At 46.1% G+C, this 24,563-nt stretch overlaps 1 protein-coding gene and 1 long non-coding RNA gene across 10 annotated transcripts in view; one reads left to right on the top strand and one right to left on the bottom strand.

The window, feature by feature from the left end:
* The window catches only part of LOC137542039 (uncharacterized), a 713,380-nt gene that overhangs the window by 235,298 nt on the left and 453,519 nt on the right, over positions 1-24,563 (bottom strand). The gene's annotated exons all lie outside the window — the stretch shown is intronic.
* The window catches only part of LOC137542033 (arf-GAP with SH3 domain, ANK repeat and PH domain-containing protein 1-like), a 307,340-nt gene continuing 297,274 nt past the window's right edge, over positions 14,498-24,563 (top strand). For both annotated transcript variants that reach the window (XM_068263631.1, XM_068263630.1), the window contains exon 1: positions 14,498-14,967. In XM_068263631.1, coding sequence (XP_068119732.1) covers positions 14,842-14,967 — 126 coding nt within the window. In that variant the 5' untranslated portion in view covers positions 14,498-14,841. The remainder of the gene's footprint in view (positions 14,968-24,563) is intronic.

Here is a 24,563-nt window from a genome sequence, read left to right as displayed (position 1 = left end):
CAACCGGCAGCATTTTTTCACATCACCCATGTGAACCCCCATGGCTGAGCATGGCTCGGCTCGAGGGATTCGGATGCAGACTCACATCAGACCAAGTGGCGGCGTCCGTCATGGAGACAGACATACCTAAACCTTGGCTCTAAGCACCCTTTGGCACCTATCAGCCTGAGGAAGTGGGCACAGACCCACGACATGCGTTGCCAGTGCTTATTGAAATGTATTCGTTACATGAATTTGTCTGCATGGAGGTGAGCCACCTCACATTTCTTAAGGTGCATACACACATCAGACTATAGTCTTTGGAAAATGAAAGATCACAGACCAATTTTACCACCCTTCATGTAGTATAAGAGCCATACCTTCACAGTCTTTTCTATGGAGCTGAACTCCCCATCAGAAAAAAATCTTTGCAAGATGCTGCACACAAACATGCTGCACACACTCAAAAGATCTGTAGCTGCAAAAGATCTGTTCCTTGCAGATACTGATCTTTTGTGTCTGTACAGCATCTGGGTGTGCAGCATCTTGCAAAGATTTTATCTGATGTGGAGTTCAGCTCCATAGAATAGACTGTGTAGAGTATGGCTCTCATACTACATGGAAGGGGTAATTGGTCTGTGATCTTTCATTTTCAAAAGACTATGGTCTGATGTGTGTATGTGGCCTAATACTTTCAGCCACAGCCCTTGAACAAGCATGCAGATCAGGTGCTCTGATTGAAGTCAGACTGGATTAGCTGCATGCTTGTTTCAGGTCTGTCATTCAGCCACTACTGCAACCAAAGAGATCAGCACGACTGCCAGGCAACTGTATTGTTTAAAAGGAAACATCCATATCCCTCTCAGTTTAGGCTCCCTTTCAGGGCTGGAACCCACAAGAGCGTTTTTTTGAGCATTTTGGCAGCGCTGCGATACGCTTGCGTTTTGCCAAAACGCTCAGCTGATGTTAATGGATGGGGCAACTTCCACAGGAGCGTTTGCGTTTCCCAGAAACGCAAACGCAGGACATGCAGCATTTTGGGAGCGTTAGCGCTTCAATGTAAAGTATTGAAACGCTAGCAGAAACGCTCAGCAAAACCTAAACTGAGCGGTTTTGCTAGCGTTTTGCGGTTCAGCACACTGTAACAAAATTAAAAATAATTCACAGGACCAATCAGGATAAAAACGCAAAACGCAAAACGCTACACAACCGCTGAGCAAAAAAATACAATGTTGCAAAACGCGACCGCAAACGCGCATGAATCCGCTTGCAAACCGCTCAGACAAAACGCTAGCGGTAGCGTTTTGCGTTTGCTGTTTTCAGTGGGTTCCAGGCCTCAGGGTGTTACATGTATGTTACAGATGGAAGACTTGAGCACCCTTACATGGTTAGAAATCAGCATGATACAAAGCAGGATTATATAGGGTACATAAATGCCAGACTCCATTGATTATGTCTGCAGACTAGAGCCAAGCCACTGACTTACAGTGTCTCCTTCTTGGCATCTTTACAGCGACGACATGCAAAAAGCTACTTAATAAAAGGGAGGCAGCATTCAGAGCACACATCAACAGGATAATTATGAATCAATTTACAGATGTTGATGCGCTCCGGGTCTGCCAGACCTGGAATATTTCATGGCAGTGAGCCACTCAGTCAATACGGGGCACGGCACAATTTAAATACTTGACGGGCACCTGGGAAGCCATGCAAAAGAGACTGCGGAGGAATTAAAGGAACGCTCTCATTATACGTAAATAGAATTCTGCGCCCGCCTAACAGGCAGCTGCTGTACGAAAAATGACAGTGCTCATTGTGTGAGGACTCTATTTTTATAAGTGGTGTGATTACTCCTGTGAATGACAGATTTACTTCCGAGATGATTCTATAAACCCTGCCGAAAGGCAAAAACCAACCAAAAAAATCTGAAAGATAAGAAACAAAATTTTGATTCAGGCTCCTTTTACATTTGCCCTGCAAGTGTGCATTGCGTTACCCCATTTTGCCGCAGGGTAACGCAACGGCAATGCAATAGATCCAAGCACACTTACTGCGTCGCGCCGGAAGTGCCCAATCGGTCGCTGACCTGCAGCAAAGTCACCAGCGCTTTACGGTCTGACTTTCATGACAATGAAATGCATGCAAGTCAATGGGTGAGTAAGACATTTTAGATTTGTTGGCGGTGTGGCATGTATATGCAGAATGACTTGACTATGACAGGAAACCCGGGTATCCCAGTGACATACTTCCTGTCCAGCAGGGAGTATGTCACATGTCCCACGGCAAGAGGCAGTGAAAGGTGTGAGTGTGTGTAGGTGTGAGTGTGTAGGTGTGTGAGTGTGTGTGTATGTGTGTGTGTGTGTGTGGGGGGGGGCAGCGGGGACAAGGGGCATGTATGTGTGTGTGTGTGTGGGGGGGGGGTTTGCACTATACATATGACCCTGTTGGCGCACTGTGCAGCTGGGTCATAGGAATGTCATGCTTTGCTGTGCAATGGGGGCGGAGCATCACACTGCTATGGCTTGGTGTAAAACTGACCACGATGTTCCTTTACCACATTAGCAGCTTCAATAGAGTTATCTCGTTTGAGATAAATGCATTGCTTTTGACCTCAGTCGGCAGAACTACTTGTGCTGGAAATTCTTGAAATGCTTTTATATCTCCCTAGTAACAGAAAATACAGAAACTGAAAGCAGAAGTCCTCTGTTATGGTTTCACACTGCCCCCTAGTGACAAGTGGCCATAAATACACATTCCAGCAGTACTACTTAGCAGCAAGCAAATGTAACAAATAAGAAATAAAAAAAACTGAGCTAAAATAAATTGTCCTGGAGCTTTTACAACCCTCTAAATGAGTTGCTAAAGGGTTAAAAAGCCCATGTGGTAGGTTACTGTGGCAAGGTTACATGCTGTGGAGTCGTACCACCTCAGCAGGTATGGCTGTTGTCCATTATAGCTCTGTAGAACCTTGGTAGGACCCCATGGTTTCAATAAAATCTGATGGTGGGCTCTCAACTCCTCGACCTCTGCCTGGAATCTGCATTGGTTTCATGCTATGTGGTTGGAGGAATGGGGGCGGGGTGGGGTGGTCAAGGAGGTCAGAGGCAGAGACAGGGCAAGCAGAGGCATGAGCAGGTACAAAATGAAGCATGACCAGGTAGTCCAGCTGACTTTTGGGAAGCTGCCTATCAGAAAAGCAAATTGCACAGTTGAGAAGGTAAGGGCGCATACACATGTAATTTTCATTGGCCGCTCATTGACTAATTTGACCACCTACATGTAGTATTTAAAGAGGAACTGTAACATAAAAATATCCCCTGGGGGGTACTCACCTCGGGTGGGGGAAGCCTCCGGATCCTAATGAGGCTTCCCACGCCGTCCTCCATCCGTCAGGGGTCTCGCTGCAGCCCTCCGTGGAGTCCGGGCAGCGGTGACGTCATTATTTACCTTCCTGGCTCCTGCGCAGGCGCTCTGACGGCTTTCCATTCCGAACTACACGGAAATACCCGATCGCCGTCGGGTCCGCTCTACTGCGCAGGCGCAAGTCTCCTGCGCCTGCGCAGTAGAGCGGACCCGAATGAGATCGGGTATTTCCGTGTAGTTCGGAATGGAAAGCCGCCACAGCGCCCCCGCTGGAGCCAGCAAAGGTAAATATTGAAATGACAGTCGGCACAGTCGCCGGCTGTTCGGAGGGCTGCGGAGAGACCCCCGTGGGACAGAGGACGGCGTGGGAAGCCTCATTAGGATCCGGAGGCTTCCCCCACCCTAGGTGAGTACCCCCCAGGGGATGTTTTTAATGTTACAGAGTCTCTTTAACACAGAACACCTCATCTTTCTCAGCTTCTGCACAGAAGCGTGACATATCTTCCTCCTCCTGCCCTGATTCTGGCACCCCACTTAACACTCCGTCGACAGCCATCATCACCAAAGTGTCATCATCACAAGGCTCAGCGGTGTGGACATTTTTTTGTGTGTCTGCCTCAGATGAGAGCAATGCCATCTGTACTCCGAAAATTGAGCCGTGGAAAGACCAAGACCCGCGTAGGGACAACTACCTTACGAAGGCACATGATTACAAAGCACAAACTGCAATGGGATGACCACCTGAGGAAAAGCAGCACACAAAAAGCACAGCCACACACTGCAGTGGAAGATACCAGGCCCAGGCCGCAATTATTTCTCAAAAAAGGCGATACCTAAACTGCACCATGATGTTGAAAGGTAAGTGGTGACATCTCTGGCACACAGCGTTGGGTCAAGGGTCCATCTGACCACGGATGCCTGGTCTGCAAAGCACACTCAGGCCTGCCCGCAGATATCATAGACTATGAATGCATTTTGCAGCAATGGATCTTTTGCAGGAACAGATCTTTTGCAGATACTGATCTTTTGAATGTGTACAGCATCGTTGCGTGCGGCATCTTGCAAAGATTTTTATCTGATGAGGAGTTGAGCTCCATAGAATAGACTGTGTAGAGTATGGCTCTCATAGTACATGAAAGGGGGTAAAATTGGTCTGTGATCTTGCCTTTTCCAAAGACTTTTATCTCAAGTGTGTACGTAGCATAAGTCGCTCCCCACACAGCACCTTTGCCCGCAGGCCGCTTGACTGCCTTCTCTGCCACCACCAACAGGGTCCAGGACTCCAGGCGGATTCCTGATTTTTAAGGCAGCTGCTAGCAGCGGCCCCTATAATAACTTTTCTGGTGCATGTACATGCCTGCCTAATTTTTCTGGCTGCACTGCAGCTGCAACAACAAAACAAAAAGGCATGTACATGTGTCAATTCCCCTTCGTGATCGTTACCTTGCCGCGGTAAAGGGGCTTATATATCACAATGAAGCAATGACTGCCGGCTATAGGAGTTTGTTGGGGTTGGGGGGCACACCTGACCCAAGAAGATAGATAATAAGGTCGTTGCTTCATTGTGGACAGACCAAATTCGATCAGCTGGACACTCAGTCACTGTTGTTCTGTCATTCAGCTACCTCAGCCTGACCATATGGGCTTGAAAACTGACATCGCCTGCACTCTGGCCATGGTGCGCACCAGTCCAGCACGGCCGTCACTACACAAACAGCTGTTTGCGGTGCGTTACACAGTGAGTTTGGTGTGTCAGTGTGAAGCAGTACACTAATTACACTACCTGATTGATGTATACACATGCACGATGTTTTAAAGCACTTTAGGCTTTCAATTTAGCAATAAAATGTGATTTCTGCCCTTAAAACGCTGCTGTGCGGCAAATCCTGATTTTTCCTGGGGACTTTTGGCGTGTATCCCACTCCACCATGCCCCCCCCCCCCCCCTCCAGGTGTTAGACCCCTTGAAACATCTTTCCCATCACTTTTGTGGCCAGCATAAATGATTCTAATTTTCAAAGTTTGCCTCCCCATTGAAGTCTACTGCGATTCGCGGAAGTTCGCATGTTCACGAACTTTTGCGGAAGTAAAAATCGGGAGGTTCGAGCCACCTCTATTTATCAGGACATGTTACCATAGTGACGCTTTCAATACCCATGTACCATGCATCACGCTAAATGCACAACACACAGTACACTGCTGGCATTAGCAAAAGCATTATTGCTCACTGCAATATTACCGCAGATACGTGCATCAAGCGGATGCAGGATTATGCAAACTCTGTATGGAAATTTCTGCAGCTTGAAAACGGACCGATTGAATCCTGCCAAGGGACAATTTATTTGGTGTATTTTCAGGCTGGGTGACACTTGCTTAAAATCACGGTCCAATAATGGAGATTCTTCAGTTTTTGCGCAGTCGGAGGCCAGTTTCACACTGAATATTGGCAGCAACCTGGGGGCCACACTGCCAAAAACTGGCCTTCAAGGATTCCTGCATTAGTATGCGGTAATCCCCATCTGTCAGCAGGCTAAGCAGGAAGTGACGCTCACTCCCTGTTGGGGAATCGACGATGTGCACAGAAGCGCATTGCTAAAACACGCTTTTGCGCATGCGTGATGTGTAAAACCGCAGCAGTACATTTAAAAACATGCGCGTCGCCATAGACTTACATGACCTCTGACCCCCGCAGGAGCCACACGGTTGCGTAGGTATGCGCTTGCATTAGATAGGGTACTTTCGGCACAGCGCAGGCAATGTGAACTCCCCCATAGTCTTTCATTGCCCTAGCGGTAGGCTGCAGTAAAATACCGCACCAGTGTGAAAGGGCCGTCAAGTGTGACCCTTCCCTCAAGCTGCATAAGTTTGCATAATCGTGTATCAATCCAGAATTATTTGCATCCCATTGACCATCCCTAGTAAGTAGTTATTAGGAAAGTTTGTCTGTGTGTGTCGAATCCAACGACAGCGCCAAACAGAAATGTATACTGCGCACAGTGATCCTAGGCTGAGGAAAGCGCAAGAATGTTGTGACACCTTTTCACAATAGGTTTCCTGAAAACATGCAAATGTCTAAATAAGTCACTGATTCACTGCCATAACTGTTCTGCATTTCACAAGTAAGAGGTGAACCCGGTCAAGTTTAGTTTCGACATTGACCCTTAGGCCTCTTTCACAGTAGGACGTTGCGGTTTGATGCGACGTTAAAGTCGCAACGCAAATTACACTGCAATGCCCCCAAAAAGTCGCAACGCAACTTAATGCACCGTTATGGTCGCATACAGTAGAGCATACAGGCAATGAAAAGTATGTTTCAAATTTATTACTGAGCATGTGCAAACAGTCCAACGCACTGCATGCAGTACTTTCACTTAACGTGCAGCGTTAGTTACCAACGCAATGTGTGCACTGTGAATGGGGCATTGATTTTTCATTGCAGTGAGTCATTCTGCATTAAATGTTGTTTTAACGTGCGACTTTAACCTCGCACTGTGAAAGAGGCCTTAAAGGGAGGGTTCACGTAGAAATAAAAATACTAATCCACTTACCTGGGGCTTCCTCCAGCCTGTGGCAGGCAGGACGTGTCTTCTCTGGTGGCTCACCCGACCTGGCCAGGCCGGCTTCCAGGTCGTGCTCTTGTGCACTGCAACATGCGTCTTACGCGGTTGCGCGGACGTCATCGGACATCCTCCTGGCTGTACTGCGCAGGCACTGAGACGCACGTTGGAGCGCAAGGAGAAGCCCGACCAGGAAGCCGGCCTGGCCGGGTGAGCCACCGGAGAAGACCGGGAGCCTCCGGAGTGGCGTCGAGGGGCCGTCCTGCCTGCCACAGGCTGGGATGAAGCCCCAGGTAAGTGGATTAGTATTTTTATTTTTTTTAAACAACTCCGTGGATCTTCCCTTTAAAAAGTTAAGAAAGTGCGCTGCACTGCTGATCCCATTCATTACAGTGAATGGGTCAGCGCTGCGATTTCTGAAAAATGCATGCAGCACTGCGATATCGTTTCTAGGCCCTTCTACCATCTGCCATTCTTGTGGGTCGCACAGCAGCATGTATAGTGGATACCAGGCCTAAGGGTCATTTCACATATTCCCTGTATTGTTGCACTGGCATCACACAAAAAACCTGCATCCCATTGCAGAAGCAGTAAGGGCTTGTTCACACTAAGGGCGCTTTCGTTTTTTTTTTTAAGCGCTGGCGATTTTCAAAAATCACCCTAAAAGCGCTTGTGCAATAATTCCCTATGAGAGTGTTCACATATGAGTGGTTCGATTCCGATCCGCTCACCAAAGCACTGCCTGTACCATTTCTGAGCGTTTTGGCTACAATGGAAGGTATGGGGAAATTGCTAAGTGCTTGAAAAGCGCTTTGTGTATCGATTTCCTGAGCTCTTTTAATAATACATTGTTTTTATTGTTTTCCAGGTCAAAGAGTTCACTTCCTGACTGAAGTCAGGAAGTGAAAAAAACGAATCGCTCTGCAAAAGTGCTTAGAAAAGCGCTTTACAAAAAATGCTATTGCACAGGTAAGCACCGGGAGGGGCTAAAAGAAATTGTGCACAAAATCGCAAAATGCTGGCGTCAGCGATTTCTGATTTGAACAAGGCCTAATAGCTTACAATGGGCTTGATTCACTAAGCTGCGCTGCTGTAGCAGAGAGAGAATGAGAGCAGAGCGTGTTATAATGCCCTGTGCACGCTATGCAGCCATAGTGTGAGCAGTGAAATTACGCTGTGCTCATTTAGAGTAAAGGGCGCTTCGTTACACTTAACGAGCGCCCCACTGAACCCTATTGAGATGGAAAAAAAAAAATTATGGTGTATTCCCAGCATGACACAAACTCTGAATTATTGTCCTGCTTATTGTGAAGTACAACATGATCATCTAGTGTTCTTTGTTCATTCCAGGTGTTGTATTTATAGAAAAATCCACGGTTCATATAAGCTGGAGATGCCCCTTATCTGTCCAAGGCCTCTTTCACAAGGACGGCTGAGCTGCCCGGTTGTTAGCTGATTCAGCCTCCCATCTGCTGGCCACCAAACGCCTTCCAGCTACAATTTAATGAAGTGGAATGGCAGGGTTTGTAACCCTGTGAGTGATAGTGTTTGGCATGCAGTGCAGTTACCCGGCAACAAACAATTGCATCATGTTGGGTCTGAGTGCAGCCAGGCCAAGATGTGCCTCAGTGCCATGGCCGCCTCTCCAGTGCCCGTGCTGACAGCAGTAGCAAGTGCTCAACAAGAGGCGGGAGAAGGTCCTCCAACACCCAAGGCTGAGACACCAAAGTGCGCCCCTCCATCCCTCCCACCCCAGCCGTCACACACTGATTGCTATTACACTAAGAGGCGCCCCAGGGCCTCCAACACCTTAATCTCTAGTTATCTGGCTTGCAGTCACTGCCATGTATCCCCTTTTCTTATTTCTCTCTGCTTCAAACACAATAGGGGAATGATGGCTGAGTGAGTTGTGTGCCCCCTCCTACACTGCGCCCTGAGGCTGGAGCCTCTCTCGCCTCTGCCTTGGCCCTGTGCCCAACCAGTGCACGGGAGCAGCTGACAGGTGGTGAATTCATGCCTACTGAGTGAAAGAGACCTAAATGTATCTGTTTTAAAAGATGCCTCTCTCAATTCACAAATCTAGCAGGAATATGGCCTATCTCATTGTGCAATAAAGTCCGTAGAGACAGACAAGGAGATGCAAATTATTCTGATTTGCTGCAGATTTTATGCAAACTGAAAATCAACCAATGGGATGAAGTATCTGTGGGAAGGGAGTCTCAATGTATGGTAGTCCCGCTCCTGTCTGCATTGACCCAGAATTATTTGTATCTCATTGACCATTCCCTACTGATGTTATGGCCCTTTATCCAACAATCTCTGTAATACAACTTGCCACTAGACCTTAATCCCCTTATAACAACCCCCATTGGACCTCTACTATAGTAGGAACATTAGACTCAGTCTCTCTGACAGATAATTCATGGTTTTAGGCCCCATTCACACATAAAGCCTGGTACACACTTTCATTTTAGTCTGGCCAATCACTGATCACCTTTACCACCTCCATGTGGTATGAGGGTTTACCTACACACCATGGAGTCTACTGACTATGTATTACCGCACTCGGTAATGCTGAAAACAGATTATTTTACCGATCACCTTCCCAATTTACATAAAACAGAAAACCGAGAGCCCAACATAGTGTAGTATGTATTGACAAAGGGGGAAAATATGAGACGTAAGTATTTATACTTACAAACCTGGGTTACCGTGAAGGCAACCACTGTTGAGGCAGGTGGGGAGTTTAGGCCTGTCCCCACTCAGGACTAAGTTGTCGCTCTCTGTGTACAGAAGAATAAAAGAGGGTATAACACCCCTCCACCAGAGGTGGACTTGTAATGTCGTAGAGATATACAGAGGCGGCAAAAGGATGAAATTCACTAAAATTGTTAAAAAGGATTGGGTGGCGGTGGTGGTCCAGCTCACCCAACACAGACACCATGCTGCCGATTAAAGCAAAAACAAAATTTGCATACTGCTAGATACAACTGCCAACGCGTTTCGCAGGGAAATCCCCACTTCATCAGGCAATAAACAACAGGAGTATCACACAGCTAGCGGTCCAATCTACACTTGGCACCTGTTAAGAGACAGAGGTGCCAAGTGTAGATTGGATGGCTGGCTGTGTGATACTCATGTTTATTGCCTGATGAAGCGGGGATTTGCCTGCGAAACGCGTTGCCAGTTGTATCTAGGAGTATGCAAATAAATTTGGTTTTGCTTTAATCAACAGCATCGTGTCTGTGTTGAGTGAGCTGGACCACCACCGCCACCCAATCATTTTTAACATATTTAGTGAATTTTATCCTTTTGGCGCCTCTGTACATCTCTAGGACTTTTCAAACTACAATTCACTAAACTATCACCGCACAGAAAATTAATATTACCAAAATATCAAGAAATTGCAATTCACAAAGATTTCCGCATTCGATAAACCAGGCAAAAGTGTTCACTGTTCAGTATTTGTCTCCAGCTCATAGCAGCCAATAACTCGCTCTCTCCATGCTCTCTGTGCTGTAGATTTGACAGACAGCCTTTAGGGAGAACCAGGCAGCCAATAGGGAGAGCCACACAGCCCTGCTTCTCAGTCACAGGTTATGGGGAGGGTCCTCACTTTCACAGAGCAGAGGAAAATGACTTTTTTTTTAGGCTTTTCTGCATCCCTTTAGATGTGAAAACCTGTATTCTGGCATACAGAAGAGCTCCCCCTGGTGGCTTCAGCACATCTAAGGCCTGGTACCCACTACAAAACACTATCACTAGTGTTTTGTATAAGCGTTTTGTAAACAATTTCATGAACGTTTTCGGTTGTGATTTAAAAAAATGTAATCAATTTTGCCAGCGGTTGTGTAGCGATTAGCATTTTTAATTCTGATTGGTCCTTTCAATTAATTTTAATTTTGTTACAGTGTGCAGAAATGTAAAAACGCTAGCAAAATCGCTGTGTAGGTTCTGACGAGCAATTATGCCAGCGTTTTATATACTTTAAATTGCAGAAACGCTAAACATACTGCATGTCCTGCATTTGCGATTTAGGTAATCGCGACTGCTCCAGTGGAATTTGGCCCATCCATTAACATTAGATGAGCGTTTAGGGAAATAGCTAGCGGTTTGAATCGCTCCCTAAACGCTCACAAAATCATTCCAGTGGGTTCCAGCCCTCAAGGGATGTTGGGGATGCGCTGGACAAAAAAAAACCCCAACTCATACACTCAGCTCTCTGCCTCACTGGCCACTGCTCTACAGCTGGTAGGTGACACTTACCCAGGGCTTCCTCCAGCCCTTTGCAGCCGACATGTCCCACACTGACAGCCCTGCTTGCAGTCACCAGCCCGGGGTCCCTGCCGGTGTAGAGGCCAACCTCCTCTACTGCGCCTAAGCCGCTGTCGATCAAGTCCACGTTGTCCACGGTGTGCAGTACGCTGCGGACAACGTTGACTTGATTGACAGCGGCGCTTTATGCAGGCCCAGACCTCAAGGTCGACCTCTGCACCGACGGGGACCCCGGGCAGGCGGCTGGGAGAGGAGCTGTCAGCGTGGGACAGGTCGGCTACAAGGGGCTGGAGGAAGGGGAGGCACGATTTGCTTGATGCTTCTATTAAGGCTTTGTTCACATCTAAAATCGCAATTGCTGAGGCCGGTGTTTTGCGATTTTGTGAGTGATTTTTTTCCCCTCCCGATGCTTACCTGCGCGCAACGATTTTTTTGTAAAGCAGAGCGATTTGTTTTTGTCTTTGACCCGGAAAATAATAAATACATTTTATTTATTCTTAAAAGGATCAACGCAATCGCTGCACAAAGCGATTTTGTGAGCAATTTGTTTGTCCTATACCTTCCATTGTAGCAAAACCGCCCTAAAAAATGGTAGAGGCAGCGCTTTGCTGAGCCGATCGGAAACGAACCGCTCAGATGCGAACACTCTCATAGGGAATCATTGCACAAGTGCTTTAAGGGTGATTCTGAAAATCGCTGGCGCTTAAAAAAACAAAAAGGCCCTAGGTGTGAATAAGTCCGAACAGAATTTGAAGTTAGAGGGTAGGAACACGCGCGGCAGATTCGCATATGCGTTTTCCACTATGTGCTATGGTAAATGCATATGCCATTCTACCTAGTGTGTTCCCAGCCAGATACATAACTTAAAATAGTTTCATTAGTATGCATGAAAAATTCACATAAAAAAAAAAAAAAAAAAAAATGCAAAAATTGTGTGTGTTTGCATCCTGAGGCCTCGTTCACAGTGACCTGTGAACGCAACGGTTTGGGAGAGCGGCGCTGCATATTACGCTCACATTGGTTACAGTAAATACTGTCTATTAAAAGTATGCTTCACTTCTACTGTTAACACATGCGTTTACCGATAACACACTGAGTTACCATACTGCAACCCAGGGCCATATTTACCATAAGGCACTGTAGTCACATGTCTACAGGCGCCTGATGATGGAAAGATGGCTCAGTCCCCTCCCTGAGTGCCTCCCTCCTTCCCTATGCAGGGTCCTTATGAGAGAGTAAATGACAGGTTACTCACTCTGCTCTCCACATTCCACTGACAAGATCTCCTTTCAGGCCCGATGCAAAAACGCGAGAAAACCCGCTCGGTGTGCACTAGGCCTTAGTCAGGGGCACCTTTAGCTACTTAATATTAAGGATATCTCTGGATACCAAATAGTAAGGGGCACCTCTAGTTACTTATTATTGAGGGGACTTCTGACTACCTAATACTAAGGGGCACCTGTAGCTATCTGTGACGGGCAAGGGAAGAAAGGGAGAAATGACAGCTGGGCCAGCTAGCACACTTGCGGTGCAGTTCGGCGGGTGTTTGTGGGTTCAAAGAAGTCTAAGGTGCTGGGACACATAGGCTATCATTCATAAAAGTGAGTTCGGTAACAAATCTGTGCGGGAAAATACCGCTTTCGGTATTTTAGACTTCTGGGTGCGCATTCATAAAAATGTTGCCAGTTGCGATAGCACTGCGGTTATTTCTCGAACTAGCCTGTCGGTAGGTTGGCGTAACAGGAGAAGCTGCCTGAGTCCCTCCGTGCGCATGAGGCATGCTGTGCACATCAGACATCATGCGTGTTACAGTTTCTATGCACAATGCTACTTTTCCCCTTCAATGGGCTCTATTCATAAAAAAGTTGTGGCGAAAAAACTCCTGGAGGGAAAATACCACAGCGGTATTTTACACTTCTGGGTGGTCATTCAAAAAAATGTTGGCAGCTGCGATGCAAGAGCGGAGATCTCCCGCTGAAAGCTGGCGGTAAGCTGTCGGAAGGCATGCGGAAACACTTCATCCGGCAGAGTCCCTCCGTGCACTGCTCTCTCTGGGAGGTCTGTCCCATTCACTTGTATGTAATCCGCAAAATCAGAGGAAGCGGTATTTCCCGTCCACATACCGCTTCCTCTAATCTTTATGAATGGCCATTTTGTTACTTTTTTCTAGATAAATCTAGAAAAACACTGGAGAAGGCGGAAATTTCTCGCTCTGCTGGGGGATTGTAGATTTTCATGCGGGAACAGCTTTTATGAATGCCCACTTTGCTAAATGGACGGGAAAATCCGCTGTTTTGAGCGGAAAACTTGCGGTAAGGTTTTATTAATAGAGCCCATTATGAGCCTGCTTTAAAGCTAACCTGAGACGAGGGTGAGCCCCAAGTGAAGGCAGATTACCAGGGCTGATAGCAGCAGAAGTGAGGCACCCGGGAGGAAGCTCCAGGTAAGTAGGAATTCTTTTAGGGCTGGTTCACACTTGGCGCTTTTTCGGCGCTTTGCTGATTGCCGGCGATCAGCAAAACGCTGCTACTAATGTATCCCTATGGATGCCTTCACACTGCGGCATTTGTGATTTCAAACAATCGCAAATGCACTGCATGCAGCGTCTTTGAAACAACTGTGCTGTAATTCTTGTTTTCTATTGACGGGAATCACACATGCAAATCGCAAAATTTTGATGTCAAGCGCCGAATGTGAACTAGCCCTCACCTCAGGTTCTCTGCTGGGGGTCCATAAAAAGGAGCGCCTTTAAATCGCAGAAGTGAAGCAATTTCGCGAAGCGGTTGTGATTTGGCCACTGAGGCGATCGTTTTCAAACTGCTGCAAGAAGTGTTTTGCAATCGCTCTGAGATCACAACACTGGTTGTGGGGGTCACCATCAGAATCCACTGGCAAAGTGATTTGCCCATCACTGGCGATCGGCAAGCGCTGCCACAGCGTGGCTAGCAGGTCCCAGCCCTCCCTCTGGATTCTGGAAAGTGCTGCAGAGAATGTCTGCTCAATAAAAATGTATAATAATAAAATATTAATGAATAGTGCCACCTTCCCATCATTCTGTCCACACAGCTCGGTGTAAATTCTCATTGATTCGCTATTATCAGAATCTTTCCCCACACCCCCTCCCTTCCTGCCTTTTCAGCAGCCCCGAGTCTCTTCCCCCCCTTTTCTCTCCAACCCCCCTCAATTCGCATCTCACAAGCCAAGTCCCCCCCCCCCCCTTCTCTGCCTTTCACATCCTTTCCACTCTCAGGGAGCCCCTTGTGCAGCCCGCGCATGCGCGCCTCAGTTCCCCTTTCATTCAGCTGCACAGCGAGCGATCAGAGAGCTGCAAGCGCAGCGGGAGGATATCTACAATACAGCTGATCACCATCATCATTATTACTACCCACCGCAAATCTATAGCAGCAGCACGCAGCTGACCCAGCCGCACGCACACAGACACCCTATAGGTGGACTTCTCACCGGCTGCAGCACAGCCTGATGCACCGCTCAGATTGCCTGGAAGTGATATAGACTCGTATAGAGCACATACAGTAGAAAGCAGTCACTGCACTAACTGATCCACATTACCAGCAGCACACTGCCAAACACACCCCACTGTCACAGCACAAGCCACATACACACAGTGCCTGGACACCCTGCTGGGTGCCCCTCTGCCAGTCAGCACCATGCCAGAGCTCATCAGTGTAGGAGAGTTTATAAAGGAGACCCTGGAGGACCACAGTTCACCCACCACTTCCTCCTTCACCACCAAGATGGGCAGCTGTAGGAATACAGTGAACAGTCTGGAAGAGGTAAGGGGGTGCTTTGGGGGGGGGGGTTGTCACTGCCTTTTATATATCTTACCTACATGTATATCTTGGCATTGCAGCTATTGCCACCTGAGAGGCGTGACACTGATTGCATTTAGCAGGGTGACCTGCAGCTGTTAGGTGTAGATGGGGTTAAGTGCTTTGGCTTAGCACTTGCATGCAGGTAATTGGGGCTTCTAGGGAAAGTGGTGGCTTGTTGAGTACCAATTAGGGCTGCTGGTTAAGTGGATGTGGCATAGCTCTCATCAGCTGGTCTGATTTCCAGGGACAACTCTGGGCACTGGGGACCTGTCCTTGGAAATGACTGATTTAAAGCTAATTAACTTCACAATTTTTTCCCCTCTTGTGCAGAGTGGCTTGTTTTTATTCCCATTATCATCTTGAGTGTTGACTTTTAAAATTAATTTTTTAGAGTGGTTTTGTAATCCCATTAAAAATTATATTCGGTACGACCAGTAGAAGTGAAGGTGTATGTGTGTTTGTTAAAAAAATTGGAGACAGAACAAAGATTGTTTGACAATCTGTAAACCTCAATTTTTGGGGGGTAAAGACAGCTACTGTAATATGATTTCCATTTCCCTGAGGTCTAGCAGAGGACTCCTTTTGCAAGGAGAGGCATGGCCAAACTGCTGTTTACCACCCCTTCCAATCAGGTTGTGGGCAGGTTGTTACTGAAACCCACCCCCACTCATTGGAGTTACTGTAGGGGACAGTAAGGCCTCCTTTCCACGGACTGTTGATAGGCAGTGAAATCCTCTAAAACTCAACGGCTCACTGCTGCCTTGTAAACTGCATGTTGCTGATGATAACTGCTCACTGCAGCCTGGCAACTGCTTGCTGAGCACACAGTTCAACAGTCTGTGGAAAGGAGGCCTCCTTTCCACGGACTGAGAACTGTGTGCTCAGCAAGCAGTTATTAGGCAGAAGTAAGCAGTTATCATGCAGCAAGAAGCAGTTACCAGACAGCAAGAAGCAGTTACCAGGCAGCAGTGAGCAGTTCAGAGAGTTTGAGAGGCATTTCACTGCCTATCAACAGTTCTTGGAAAGGAGGCCTTACTGACTGAAATGGTGGGTGTGGTTCTGGCTGTCATTTGTGGGGATTAGAGATGGTAAAATTTTCACTTGACACGGTTGTGCAAAGATATGACTTGAAAATGCACCAATTGAATCCTCCTGAGGTGGGATTCAATTGGCTAGTTTTTAAGCTGCATAAATTTGCATAATCCTGCATCAGCGTGGAACAATTTGCGGTGCTAGTATGGATGAGGCAAGAAAGACCATAGGGAATGGTTCTCCAATCACAGCACCCTCTGCAGCTTGAAGCATTGTAATTGGCCGAATAGTTTGGTTTATTATCTGCTGTATTTCCCTATGGACTTTCTCGCTGGCTCACCATGACCATATTGGCACACAATTTGCATCTCATGGCAATCCCTAGTGGGAATATATGCAGGAGCTGTAGGTAGATCTGTTTATATTAATAATTGTGGCTTGCATGCAAATTCTTTGCAGCTTGGGCCAATCAAAATCAATTTCACTGATTGGCCCATTTAAAGCTGCATGAAGCCCTAATTTATTAGCATATCAATGACTCAAGGTACAGAAGCAGTCGGGCGATCGGTATATTTGGGTGTTTGTAGACTACACATTTATGCCTCGTTCGCGTTGGGCTATTTTTACTTTCCCAGTGCTGGGATGGGCAGTGCATTTTTGTTAAAAGCGCTTTTCCAGAGCGTTTTTTTTTTACTTCACTTCCTGATGCAAGTCAGGAGCGGAACTCTTTGATCCGGGAAAAAAATACAATGTATTCTTAAAAACGCAATTGCTGCACAAAGCGATTGAGTGTTTTGCGTTTCTCCTATACTTTCCATTGAGGCAGAATCGCCCCAAAACTGGTCCACGCACCGCTTTGTCGACTGCACGGTGCACAACCCGCGCTAGTGTGAACCGGTACTATTCAGTTAGCTGGGCGCAACCACCAGGTGGCGTTAATTACTATCCCCCCTCCAGCCCGCCATGGATAGTAGGGAAAGATGTAACTCTGGTGGAGTTTTATCCAGGGCTGTGGAGTCTATCCAAAAAGACTCCGACTCCTCAGTTTAGGATTCCACCGACTCCACGACTCCGACTCCTCTAATTTGCATATTACAATTTTGTTGATTAAAAGTATGTAACATGAAATTCGTCTCTTAACTGCCAACGCTTAGGAATTTTACAAGACAACTGAAGTGAGAAGGATATGTAGACTACTATATTTATTCCCTTTAGACTAAAACTAGTCCTTGGTAAGAGTGCTTGTAAAAGGTACAAACCGGAACAAAGAACATATATCAGGCCCTAGGCAATGTAAGTGTGGGTACATGTAAGAATGATGTGCAGGTACTCTGCAGGGGAATGAGATTCTTCCTCTATTACACATTCTTCATGCACAATCTGAACAAGGTTTATGGGTGATAAACATCTCTGTGTTCGATGTGCACAGCATTCTCAGTGGATTCCCTGCAGCTCTGTGGAGAGTGCATATGTAGAGTATAGTACTACTGTGTAACAAAGTAAACCTGAGACAGATGAAATTAAAGTTTTATACATACCTGGGGCTTCCTCCAGCCGCCTTCAGGATAATCAGTCCCTCATTGTCCTCCTCCATCACCTGGATCTTCTGCTATGAGTCCAGGTACTTGAGCCAGTCGGGCGTAGTGCGCGTGCGCACACACTCCGCCGCCGGGAGCATACTACACCTGTGCAGCACTATTGCGCAGGTGCAGAATGTTCCTGGCTGTGGGAGCGGCATGCGGCCGGACAGCGCTGACTGGCTGAATTACCAGGACTCATATGAGAAGATCCGGGTGGTGGAGGACAGCGAGGGACTGATTAGCCTGAAGGGGGCTGGAGGAAGCCCCAGGTATGTATAAAACTTTACTTTTCATCCGTCTCAGGTACCCTTTAATTTGTAGTCACCAAACCAAATTTTAACAACATATCAAATTATTTGATTTCATCAGCAAAGGGAGTGCATACATTTGCATAAATCAGCATCAGTGCAGAATTATTTCCATCGCATTGACAATCTCTATTAGTGACACAGCTACACATCAGGCTTTATTCTTACAGCATAGATGTTATTTAGTATATATAAGAGATTCCTGTGTACACATCATATATACAGTCACAATCAGATGTGTATATCTGACCTTAAAAATACGGGGACTGCTTTATTGAAGCAGCACAAGTAACTAATTTTGATTGGTTTATTTCATTTTTGTGGACTAAGCACAGCTATTACTGTATATATACACATTATTTTTAATGACTATTATCTGAGAAATAGAACATTTTCATATTTGCTATTTTAATTACAGTTACAAATTCATTAGGAGTCGGAGCATTTTTTCCCGACTCCGACTCCAGGCACCCAAAATTTCCCGACTCCATGACTCCGACTCCACAGCCCTAGTTTTATCACCACCTAATGGATGCTCCCGGCTAACGGAAAAGAACCTGTGAACCCTCTCATAGACATTCATTGCACAAGCGTTTGGTGGGTGACTTTAAAAATTATCTGCGTGTGGAAAAAAACCAAAAACAGAAAACACCTATAGTTTGAACGAGCCCTAAGGCCCCGTTCACATCTGAGTGTTTTGCGGGCGATTTCGGCAAAACGGTGAAGTGCCATAATACCCTATGGGCCCATTCTCACTTGGGTGATTTGCCTTAATCGGCAGTGATTAACGCAAATCGCTAAATGCAAATTTGTATCCTTGCACCATTTTCAGGCGATTTCCCGGCGAACACGTTTAGTGCTATAGAAGAGCTAATCGCGATCGTGAAAAATCGCAAAGTGTGAATGCCAATTTCTTTTTGCGTAAATCGCCAGAGCAAAACGCTAGCAAAAGAGTGAAAAGGGGCCTAAGGCCTCTTTTCCACAGACTATTGATAGGCAGTGAAATGCCTCTCAAACTCTCACAACTGCTCACTGGTGCCTGGTAACTGCTTGCTGAGCACACAGCTCAATAGTCCATGGAAAAGAGGCCTTATGCTGGGATTACACAATACTTTTTTTTGGAAGAATCGTTCCGATAGATGCCTTCGATGATAAAATTCCAGCATGTCCGATTTTTCCGCTCGATTCGTTTCTGCTCAATTTCTTATAGAAGTCAATGGAAAAAAGATAAGAAAAACGAGTGGAAGATGAGAGAATCGAGCAGAAAATCGAATGGCTAATAGATCGCGTGCCGAATCGAACAAATGTATCGTGTAATCCCAGCATTAAAGAGAACCCGACGTGGGTTCTAAGAGTCCTATTTGCACACAGAGGCTGGGTCTGTGTATAATACCCAGCCTCTGTTGCTATACTGTTTTCCCCCCAGGCCCCCCCGCTAGTGACAATGCTAGCCGGCTGTTTACCTCTGCCCTTGTCACTCTCGCCGCTCTCCCGCCTCCTCTATATCTCAGCTCCCCGCCTGCATCCATTCCCTCCAATCAGCGGGGAGGGAAAGGACGCAGGAAGGGAGCGGCGACAAGAGGCAGGAGAGCGGCGGGAGTGACAAGTGCCAAAGTAAACAGCTGGCTAGCACGGAGTTTGATTTATGCCGGACAGCAGAGTTCAGGGGGGGCCTGGGGGGGGAAATAGTATAGCAACAGAGGCTGGGTATTATATGCAGACCCAGCCTCTGTGTGCTAATAGGATTCTTAGAACCCACCTCAGGTTCTCTTTAAGGGCCTGTACACACTGCTGCGCTTTTCAAATTGCATGCGCTTTTTAATCGCAAGGTCTTTTGAAAAATAATGAAAATCGTGAAGACCTGTACACACTGGTGCGATGCGCTTTTTCTATTCTCATGAAGGCTCGCGATATTAAAAGCGCAGCAGTCTGTACAGGCCCTAAGCCTCGTAGGGATGCTCAGTGAGGTGAAAATAATTTCAAGTTGATGCAGCATTGTGAAAATTTTGCATGCAAATTTATGCAGCTTGAAAATTAACCAATCAAATCCTGCAGAGGTAACATTTGATCAATTTTCAAGCTGAATAAATTTGCATAATCCTGCATGAACTCAACATTATTTGCATCTCATTGACCACCCCTAAAGGCTCGTACTCACTTTTGATCCTAGGTTCTCAACATGCGGTATGCGTAACCCAGGGAGTACTTCTGGTGGTTCCAGGGGGTACGCAGGCTTGATAAGCTTAACCAAGAACAACAAATTTACAGTTTTAGAAAATGATAAATCTTATTTAAACACCAAGTTAGTGTTTTGGCTCATTAAAAGCAATAGTAAATGCTTGGAAATTGTGTAGAACCATTTGTCATGGGGTACTTGTAATGTTTACTATGCTAGGGGGTACTTGGTGAGTACAGGGTTTTAAAAGGGGTACATACCAATTAAAATGTTGAAACACTGCTTTAGATTACTGTTCAGTGTCTGGATAGTTGAACTGCTTGCTGGAATGTCGCCTGTATGATTTAGGACTTAGGCCTGGAACCCACTGGCCTGGAACCCACTGAAATCCGCAAACGCAAAACGCAACCGCTAGCGTTTTGTCTAAGCGGTTTGCAAGCGGATTCATGCGCGTTTTCGGTCGCGTTTTGCAACAGTATTTTTTTGCTCAGCGGTTGTGTAGCGTTTTGCGTTTTTATCCTGATTGGTCCTGTGAATTTTTAATTTTGTTAGTGTGCTGAACCGCAAAACGCTAGCAAAACCGCTCAGTTTAGGTTTTGCTGAGCGTTTCTGCTAGCGTTTCAATACTTTACATTGAAGCGCTAACGCTCCCAAAATGCTGCATGTCCTGCGTTTGCGTTTCTGGGAAACGCAAACGCTCCTGTGGAAGTTGCCCCATCCATTAACATTAGCCCAGCGTTTTGGCAAAACGCTAGCGTATCGCAGCGCTGCCGAAATGTTTAAAAAACGCTCGTGGGTTCCAGCCCACTAGGAGCGGAGCAGTGCTTTTCAGCGCTGCTAGATTTGGGCGCAGCCGGTGCTTCCATAGACTACAATAGGAATCACTCCTATTGCAGCACTCAGTGAATAACGTCGGAGCCGTCAGACGGAGCCGAGGTTGCTTAAAAACATAATAATTCGGCATCCAGCAATCGCTGGAAGCCGAATTATTTCATTCCCCCACTATCCATGTCGACCTGGAGGGGGAATAGTAATTAAATCTGCCCGGACTTGTGCAGAAGCAGGATCAGCCATATACAGCTGTATCCTGCGCCCAAGTCTACCGGCGCCGATTTCAAATGTACTCCACTAGGAGCACTTTGGAGTGCTTTGTGATTTGAAAAGATCTTGCTAATGCAATGCTATGGGTGTGATCCCACTGGTGCGATGTGCTTTTATTGAAATCTCCCATAGCATTACATTAGTGAGACCTTTTTTAATTAACTAGCACTTAGAAAAGACTTCTAGTAGGTTTGAGCCCTTATTGGCACTCTGGTACCAGTTGTGTTTGGCTGTGATAATTGTAGTCAAATCAACACCCTGAAACAGAATAGGTATGACTATCGCTAGACAATGAGGTGCCAATGATTCTAAGTGGATTCTGATTTTGATAATTTAATGCAAATTTGTGCAGCTTACGGCCTTTTTTCCACGAACTGTTGTTAGGCAGTGAAATGCCTCTCAAACTCTCACAACTGCTTACTGCTGCCTGGTAACTGCTGCCTGGTAACTGCTGACTGCTGCCTGGTAACTGCTTGCTGAGCACACAGCTCAACAGTTCGTGGAAAAGAGGCTTAAAACGCGACCAAAAAAAAAAATGCAGCCACTGCAGCATTTAATTGGTCTGTTTTCAAGCTGCATGAATTTTACAAGAAGTTGCCATAAAATTTGAATCCTCTCTGAATGGTTTGCATCTCGCTGACCAACCCTAGTCATAACAGATTCTTATTACAGCCCAACCGCCTACCTCTAGAAACGTTTACAAGACCAGGAGCAGCTGCCCATAGCAACATAATTCCTTATCTAGCATCCTTAGCAGTGTTTATTAAATGTTGACAAATATTCAAAATTCAGTTCAAATAAATCCAAAATTTCCATTATCAGAATTGCAACGTTACAGGGGGCAAATCCGATTCAGGAACTGCCCTTTAGGCAGTGTACACACTTATCCATGTGAATATTGCATGTCATTTACATTTTTTTTCTGCATGTATGAATCTGTATTTTGCAACCTATCCGAAACCTAAAAGTTGTAGAGGGTGCTGTCATTGGAGAACAGCAACCAATCAGGTTAGCGGCATTTATCTGAGGTATCTATCCTGCTGGGTCACCTCAAGCAATAATAGCGCCAATCAAACAGCAAATCTGTCCAGCACCCTGTAGCTGTTTACGCTATACCTAAATTAATGTCCAGCGCTGCGTAATATGTTGGCGCTTTATACATACAATAAATAATAAGGGGAAATTACTGTTCCAGGATTCTATGACTGTCCTGTTTGCTTCAGTTTGTGAAAGCCTAGCATCCCTAGTAACTATTTTATGATATTGGCAATCAGGTTCCACATTCCGTATGATGTCAGTAGCCGTTTACAGGCCAAGCCCTGTAGGGAAGGGGAGGATATAGGAAACGCCCAAATATCAGGCAGAGCTCCCAAAACGGAGAGTAAAAAAAACACTTGTGTAAAACGATGCGTTTCAAAGAGGGTGAAGGCTCCTTACCTGTGTGAAGAAGTGATGAGACCTGTTCTGTTCATGTCCAGCTAACGAAGGCTGCCAGAGACACCTGGCTGTGCTCTCTAGTGAGGGAGATGTCAGGAAGTCAGATGAGTGCATTAAAATGTTTCCCCAGTCCAAATCTGGAAACATTTTTTCAGTTCTGTATAGTGTGGTAAAGGGTTAACTTAGACACAGCTGCTAGATTGTCTTCAACTCAGCCAGTCGTTCATGATCGTCTCAGACAAAAATCAAACGTTGGTACAGTATCAATATCGCACAATTGGGTTGATTCACTGAAGATCGTTAATCTTAACTAGTGCAGATAGCGCACATTAGGATTACTGGAATGTATACAATTTGCGTAGCGAGTTAGGTAAACTCCGTAACGCTATATACATGCACCACTTTGATTTTTTTTTTGAGTAAGGCCTGAGACACACTGCAGAGCGTTTTGCTGACTGTCAGTGTTGCGCCTGCGGTTTTTAACCACTTAAGGACCATGGGCTTACACCACTCTATTGACCAGGATATTTTTTACAATTAAGACCACTGCAGCTTTAAGGCCTCACTGCAGGGCCGCTTCCCTGCCTCCAGTGGCTGTCCCCAGTACAGCGCTGCCGTAGATCGTACGGTGTAAATAGATGGCGGTTTCACAGTCTAACAGTCCTGAGTGGTGATTGCTGCTGGGAGACTGATGACGGAGCAGAGCTCAATCATTCAAGCGGAGATGCGCGTGCATCAGCTCTCGTGATCACCAGCAAAACACGCCCCCAGGACTGTACGCCGTCAGGCGGTCCTGGGGCTGCCACTCCGCTCACGCCATTGGCGTGAGGCGGACGTCAAGTAGTTAAAAAAATGCTCCCATTGACTTGCATTAAAATCTTTAGAAAAATTGAATTTGACGATTTTTGCCGTGATTGTAATGCAGGTCAGTAGGATTATTTTTTTTATTTAATGCAGTGCATGCAGATGCATTGCTGACAGCCGGCAAAGCATTCTGCAGTGTGTCTCGGCCCTAAGGCCACATTCAGGGTGGTGCAATATGGTATGGCTTAATGCCCAATCGCACTGCAATGCACTACCTATGCAATGGTCACAGTGCGGCTTGTGCATTGCGGTACAGTGGAGTGCGTTACTGTAAAATGCGTGGCCTAAGTATTACAGTAAGCATACTTTTGACTGCATGCTTCATTGTATGCGACGCAACGCGTGAACACCGCTTTCCTGATCTGTTGCGTTCCTGCTGGTGCAGGGAATGCAGTGTGAATCTCACTGTGAACCTAGCCTTACATACAATGGAAGTGGTGTATTAACATAGTGCGTTACACCGTTTGCGTGACTCCCTATGCAAATTGTGTAAATGGTGGAAATCCTATCTGAACACGTTAAGATTATTTATTTTTTAGTGAATCAACCTCAATATGGCTTACTCATCTATGTTCCTGGATCGCTTAACAGCTAAAACTGCGGAGGGGCAGAGCCTCACTTGTCCAGCACGCATTTCCCTCTTGGTTACCAAGAACAGGACAGGTGGCATCATTGTAACCCTGCAACATGACTGCACATTGGCTGTTGCTGAAACTTTCACTCCGAAAAAAAACAAACAGCGATCAGCTGCCCAACAAGCGCACAGGTCACCCTCCTGTGGAAAAGGGGTCTAAAGGTGGCCACACACCATACAATGTTTTAAATATCTGTTCAATTTAAGAATTAGTCAATTTTTCTGACGGATTGTAACATTTCAAAAATATGACCAATGTACCACACAGATGTTCAATTTTTCACCAATTATGATAAAAATGATTGGAAACTCAGACAAAATTGCTAGGGTGTGAATATTAATAAATTGACAATCTAACACGCCATACAATTTATTTTTTTTTTATATATATTTTTTTTTTCTTAGAAAGATTGAAGAAAAATATC

This window comes from Hyperolius riggenbachi, chromosome 12, assembly GCF_040937935.1.
Source record: "Hyperolius riggenbachi isolate aHypRig1 chromosome 12, aHypRig1.pri, whole genome shotgun sequence".
NCBI lineage: Eukaryota > Metazoa > Chordata > Amphibia > Anura > Hyperoliidae > Hyperolius > Hyperolius riggenbachi.
This window is presented reverse-complemented; position numbering and strand designations above follow the sequence as displayed.